The sequence below is a fragment of the Antennarius striatus genome, chromosome 17 (genome assembly GCF_040054535.1).
Source record: "Antennarius striatus isolate MH-2024 chromosome 17, ASM4005453v1, whole genome shotgun sequence".
In the NCBI taxonomy this organism is placed as follows: domain Eukaryota; kingdom Metazoa; phylum Chordata; class Actinopteri; order Lophiiformes; family Antennariidae; genus Antennarius; species Antennarius striatus.
This window is the reverse complement of record NC_090792.1, coordinates 12,863,036-12,869,966: the sequence shown is the minus strand read 5'-3', so window position 1 is coordinate 12,869,966 and position 6,931 is coordinate 12,863,036. Positions and strand designations below refer to the sequence as shown.

The 6,931-nt window shown below is 38.9% G+C and overlaps 1 protein-coding gene across 2 annotated transcripts in view; it reads right to left on the bottom strand.

The window, feature by feature from the left end:
* Positions 1-342: 342 nt before the first annotated feature.
* myo6b (myosin VIb) overlaps positions 343-6,931 on the bottom strand; it is a 31,018-nt gene continuing 24,429 nt past the window's right edge. The window contains exons 28-33 of one of the 2 annotated variants that reach the window (XM_068339487.1): positions 6,014-6,174; positions 5,827-5,880; positions 3,646-3,749; positions 2,582-2,716; positions 1,654-1,872; positions 343-1,446 (exon numbers count right to left, since the gene is read on the bottom strand). In XM_068339487.1, coding sequence (XP_068195588.1) covers positions 1,247-1,446; positions 1,654-1,872; positions 2,582-2,716; positions 3,646-3,749; positions 5,827-5,880; positions 6,014-6,174 — 873 coding nt within the window. In that variant the 3' untranslated portion in view covers positions 343-1,246. The remainder of the gene's footprint in view (positions 1,447-1,653; positions 1,873-2,581; positions 2,717-3,645; positions 3,750-5,826; positions 5,881-6,013; positions 6,175-6,931) is intronic. The other variant, XM_068339488.1, reaches the window with a different exon arrangement.

The following is a 6,931-nucleotide window of genomic DNA, read 5'->3' as shown; positions in this document are numbered from 1 at the left end:
ATAATACGTCATAACAAGAAACTGCCCCGAAAAGGCTTTTGAGTACAAAACAAGTTGTTTGCTGGCATTCATTTCTATAGAAGTAAGAAAATCCTAACATATCCACACAGATTAATCCAGGCCTCCATCAGCTCCGTGATGACATCAGCAGTACATTAGACATTGTTGTTTAATTAATCTACTGTCTAATCTTATTAGCTGCTCTTCCTGTTAGGATGTCAGATCTGTTTACAGAGCACTGACCACCTACAGAGCCCAGATATCTAAGTTGTTGAAGTAATTGTTTTGTATATAAATTAGTTGTTTAAAAAAAAGATTGAAGAACACGAAGAATCACATTTATTTTCCATGTCAAACCGGATTCAAGAGCAACATCTGACAGAAGCGTTAATCCGTGGCTGGATCTCAAGCCTGATCCACTGTTCAGGTATCACATTGGTCAACAGATGACGACCAAGCTCCTGATTTACCAACACAGTCAAGTAATCGGCTTAATAAAATACATGAACAAACACACACACAACACACACTCACAAATTAAAACTGCAAACATGAAAACAGACTTCTACATCCCCCATTCCCTTCTTGCGTAACAAATGAAAATAAAAAAGATTTCTAAACAGATTTCAACAGTAAGCAGTACAGTTATTATTGAGATTTAAATTGTAGGACTAATGAAATTAGTTTATTATGAAATACAGCAAAGTATATTTTTAATATGCACATAAATAATCTATTATTAATTTACTATTATTATATTTAAGATGATTCTTTTTCTGATTAAATATATTTTAAGCAGTGTTTATGTGAAAAACTAAAAAAATATCAGAGCTCAAACATACGGAAGATCGTAAGGCATGACTTAAAGGTTAAGATATTTCAATTAAAACCACAAAAAAAGCCTATCTAGATTGTTTGTTCCTTCATGTTTGAGAGGCTATGTATCTATTAAGACCTTGGTGTTTGTGCAGTTATTTTGCAATTCAAGGCATTACGGTGGGGTTTTCAATTCAAGCACAGATTGAACACAATAGCTACACCAAAGTATTACACAGCAAGGTAAACCTATAAAAAATGAATATAAACAATATATGGGTGCCTACAGTGAGATTGTGGCTATATGTTATCCCACTGACCAAACACACACACACACTCCACTGCCCTTCAATGTGTATGTTTGTGAGGCTGTCAGCATCGCGGTCCAAGACCAAACTCGAGGTTAAGCGCTTATCTCTGTGCTCTGGTTTCACTTGAGGAGATTCTGAAGCATGGCAGTGGCGTGGGTCGGGCGGGCCTGCTTGTTCTCGATGGCTTTCTTGAGGTACTGAATTCCATCACAGCGTTCCCAGATTTCCTCAAATTGCCTTGGCAGGATCTCAGCGCCTCGCTTCCTGGTCAGACCGGTCTCCTCCAGACTCAGCTCACACATCTCCATGTCATCTTTGCCTGAGTGGTGAACATAAAAGAATAAAGAAATTAATAGCTTTAGACTTTCTGTCTAAAGACTACACAAGTAGTCTGAAGGATGAGAGGTATCACTGGAGGACCTATGACATTAATACTGATAAAAAAACCAAACTAATCTTAAATGTAGAAAATGCATGAAGTGTATTATGTAAACATGTTCTTCAAAAACAAAAAGCACCGACTTACCCGCCACCAGCACAATCGGTTGTTTGTCTGGGTGGAGCTCCATCTGTCTGGCAATCCAGGGTCCATCAAAGTGAGCGTACCACCAGCCCTTCTTCTTATTCTGAGGGTCTTTGTACTGGTCGGCAGGCCGGATGAAGGGAATACGGAAATAACGTTGCTGGCGGTTCATGGCCACTTCCTGATGCTGGGCCATCATTGGAGGAGCTGGGTTCTGTTCCGCTGTAGAGGGGTAATTTTAAAAGAAAATCCAAATTAATCAGATGGATTTACACAATTGTAATTTTATAATGCTTGTGTTCCTGCACATTTAGTCCTAGGCTTTCAAATGATACATGTTCACAGAGGAAATATCTTAAATATCACAAGGTAAAGCCGCCCAAGCAGCTTTCAGTGGGTAATGAAATGGCCTTTATAAAACCGCCGCTGCACCATAAGAGGCCAAGAACAGAATCCATATACACAGCAAACAAAACATTTCAGGAATGATCATATTAAAGGGAGAAGTATAAAAAGTAAATATGTCATTCCTTATCACATTTCATATTTATTTTTAAAGAAAATAAGGAAATAGAACACCTGTAAACATTTCAGCTGTTCAATAACATTTGCATGTTTGTCAGACTGACCATACATGCTTTACTTGATGCTGGACTGAACAAAGCAGTGAGCTATCATTCTAGAAAATGCTACACGTAACAGGGAGGCGGGCCGGCTATTCATTAAGTCGCAACGTTAAAAAATAAACGTTGCGACTTATCCCTCTGCGTTTCATCAACTCATCTATAGGCTATTAGTTTAAAAGTAATTCATTCCTATCAATTATAGCAGAAGTCCAAGGCTGTGTGACATTTAAAATGAAATTTGTTTATCTACAGATATCTGTAGATGACGTTTCAACGAAGAAACAAAAGCGATAACCTCCACTAACCATAATCGGTGACAGATTTAGGAGCCCTCTGGTCACTTCCGTCATCATTACGTCTCTTGTTCTTGGATTTCCATGCATGATAGACTTTCAAACGACGGTGGAACTCCTCTCTGCAGGCCGCCAACAACTCAATGTCTGTCCACACAAAATTACACCAGGAAGTATTTAGATAAAAGACATTAGGGACATAGAAAATACAAAACAAAAAAGATTGAGATTGAGTTCAAGCATAAACACGAGTTGAGGCTGTTCAAGACAGAAGAAAAAAAAAGTGATTTTAAATGAGTGCTTTCAAAAAATTTGATTCTAAAATCTGTTCTTAAGTGTTGAGTTGAGTCGGTTCAAATAAAGGCAAAGTAGTTGAAACCATTCTAGGAATGGAGTTAAATATTTTGGAGGTCTGTTGTCCAATATATTTAATGAAGATCTTCTGGGCTCACACTGGGCTCTCATTCCAATGATGAAACACAAAGGAAACATTCACAGCTTTTTGGTACTGTCACCAGCACAGCCAAAGCAAATGGGTTCCACAAATTAACCAGATGTCCTTGGAATCCCATGGGGGTGGGGGGTTTCCAACGTTCCTAGGGCTAATCACTGTGTACTGTGGTAATTATAAAGGCATCGACCATTATACCAGCAGAAATACATATGCTTTTCATGACTGAGGAGCTGTTTGGATGAGAACGACAGGGAAGAATTAATAGTAATAATTTCCTCTTTCCACCACCAGCATGCATGCTGATGAGTCGCAGCAGCTGTGGAAACCTTCCCAGATCAATCTTTTGAATTTTCAGGCAACAAATCCTGTACACACTGCTCTGCAGTAGTGTTAGCTTTCAGCCCTCACTTTGGCTACTAAAATAATTACAGAGAGAAATATGCAGGGGAAAAAAAAGTGAGATGCTGCCGAAAAACTAAACGATGGGAAAAAAAGATTCAAAAGACTCATAAAGTCTTTCACTAAGACTCCACCAACTTGATGTATTTTTCAAGGCTGGATCACACTCAGTTCAGGTGACCTTTTGATCATGGTCATGATGAACTTATTTGTCATTTCTCACCACAGGAAGTGTTGATGACATCTCGCAGCTCAGCGTACTTCCACTTGCTCAGGTCATACTTTTTCTCACCAGCAGCAGCTTTGGTTGCCTGTACTTGAGGACCCCTGTTGGGAACAGGAACATGGGTGAGATTATGGAGATTCCTTTTTTACAATAATAGATGCAACAGAAGCAATACTTTTAATCGTACGTAGTTGAATACGACGACAAAATGAGAGTAAAGCAACATTTTAAGTGTAATTAGACAGCATCCTATTATTTCCAGGCTTAGTGGCAAGTAAAGCTTTAACGACAGCCCAAATACAGTCCTATTAATGGGAAATTGATATTTCTGCAGCACATATATCCCTCCCTGTGAGACATTATGACAGACTCTTCACCTTTTCATTTTAACTGATTGAACTGTAATCTGTGGCTGGTCAGCAGGGTAGCTGAAAGGCACACTCTGTCCACATCACGTTTGAAATTGCCAGATTCAGTTTATGGCTGCTGGCAATTTTTGCTGCTTTCTTCCAGGTTTTTTCATATATAAGGAGTAGAAGACGGTTTAGAAAAAATAAGATATGAAGCAGCCTAAAAGCAACTGCTTAAATGACAGCAGCAGGAAGCCTGAGCTCATTCCAGCAATGCTTTCAGCTTCCCCGCTGAGCCGAGCCAGCTAATTTAATAAGGGGAAGGATTTAACTCCGCTCTTTACAGTTGGCATAGCTGCTAATGTCTCATAGTAGAGGATTACTGATCCACAAATGATAATCCAGATTACCAATTATAATTCATCCTCCCTGGAAATATGAAACTGATTCGGCATTAAGAAACAAGTGTTGTGATGAATCTGGACATGCTAAGGACAGGTGGTTTGCTTCTTGCAGTCGGTGTGGAAGTGTATGGTGGCGGAAAGGGCTGTGGCAGCCAGCGTGGATGATTCTACTGCTACTCGCTTCACTGGCTTAAGCTCTGTGGCGTGTATATGTAACACACGTGACCTCTGCACTGTGTTCCTTGGGTTTCCAGGTGTCAGTTGACTCAGAGGTGGTAGAAGACAGGCACTATGAATGCGATGCCCTACCAGCTATGATGACTTGAATGGAGGGCACACTGATAATGATTGAAATGTAATGATGCAGATAGTGATGTACTGGTATGCACCGGTACGCATGCGTTTTTTTGAGTGACTGATTGACTTGTCCTTACAATGGCATCACTGAATCCTGTAGCTGCAACCTTCTTCTCAATGTGTTCTTGTTCTTAAAGCCAAGTATCTCCGGATTTACTATTGTAGAAGCAAGTATGTAAATTAAATAATTAATGATGGTGGGGATAACTGTGTTAACATCCACATCAACATCCTGAATGCTGCTCCCTTCCATCGGTGCCTCAGTCCAAGAAGCTCTCATCATTGTCTTTCCCGTCAACATTTAATCCTCTCTGACATCTGACATGAATCTAGTTAATGTCTGAGCTCGTATTCTTTCATTTATTTTATTTCTTAAGTTGTGTTGATATTGTTCAATGGACATCACATCAGCGTGATTGGAAAATGTGTTATTTGAACAAGGAAGAAATCTAAGTAACGGTGAGGAATCTAAACAGCAGGAAATTAAATGCCACCTATATTACTGAGTTCAGATGCTCGCCCACACTTCTTTACAATTGTTAGACAGTTAAGAAACAATTTTAAACAACAATCCAAAGAGCATGACAGCCTAAAACAGATGTATAAAAAGTCAACATCTGCATCAGGGGCTTGAGTGGTGCAACAGTGCTGCCAAAGACATGGGCAAGCTTCTACAGACGCAGAGCCAAAAAATAAATAAATAAAAATGTTATGATTTGTGATAAAATATTCTGATCCATCTTTTACTCGTGATTTGATGTGTCATTTTTGGGAAACCAATAATCATAGTTTTTTTCAAAATGACAGATATTATGATTTATGCCACAAAAAATTACAGACAAACATAAGCACACACTCACCTAAATTTGTTGAATTATTAAAATGTAATTATTTTATGTTAGCTTTGCATTACTGGTGTAATACTGCTCCTATTTTAAGCAGCTGAGACATTTGGAACTATAACAGAGATTAGGACAGGCAGTGTGGGAGAGGGAGTGATTTTTTTCTGTGGTTAGGTAGACTTGGACATGGACAGCAACAAACACTGTACCGAGGCGATATCTTACATGGCTCTGGCTGAGGATGAAGAGATAGGAAGAAGACCTGAAAATGACTCATCGCTGGTAGAAAACACAGCAACATGTAGTTACAAATGCATGGTGAGGTCAAAATGTTTGGTTCATCCAGGCTGTTATTGTTAACACTGCTTGCTTACTGCACACAACTATGATTAAGGCATCACATTTGCACTACCTGCGCAGGCTTGCGTCCATCTGCCCCTCCTCAGTGATGAGCTCTGCCTCGCTCTGAGCAATTCTCATGGCTAACTCCCGGTCTCTTCTCTCCTGCTCTAGTATGGTGGTGCGCTGCACCTGCTCCTCCCGCTCCAGAGCCAGCTGAATCTCCAGCTCCGCCTGTAAGCAAGCACAATGCTTCCACTTCAATGTGACTTTAGAAAACCCATATAAACACAGAGCACATCTGAACATTAATGCTGCCCCATCTGTAAGATCTTTCATAATGACTTCTTCTGGGTCCCCAAGCCTGATTAGACCTATTTATCCAGGTTGCACGGCTGCTGATAAAAAAATACTGGTTCTGTATCTAAATATAGCAGGATATAGAGCAAATAAAACATTACAGGTATTTTAAGGCTTTAACAATGCTTAACAGCAACTTTCTTGCACTTTATAGAGTAGAAAATAAACCAAAATAATTAACTATAAAAAGTCAAAACACACTTAATTATCTCTTAAAAGCCACCAATAAAGCCCTTGCTTTAAATATTAATGTCTCTGCAGATCTGAATATATTATTCATACTGTAAAACGCTCCAATCAGCAGCTGTGATTTGTGGACAGGATGTGTCTCAATATGAATGATGAGTCAATTTATATTGATAGTAGGTATTCATGTTTTATATTCGCTATACCTTGTTTACGCTGATTTAGCAGTACTGAAAGAAATAGTAAATGTTAAACTCTGAATCTTTACAGGTATTCTTTGTAATTTAACAATTTTTCGACACAAATTACATCAAATCTATATTTTTAGAAATGCTATGTGACAGATTGACTCCTGCACTCATATTTTACAAGAGTATCATGATCACAAAGAGATAAAATAGGTCCTGAGTTTGCAGAAGTTGTTGGTCTTCACAAATATTCTTCA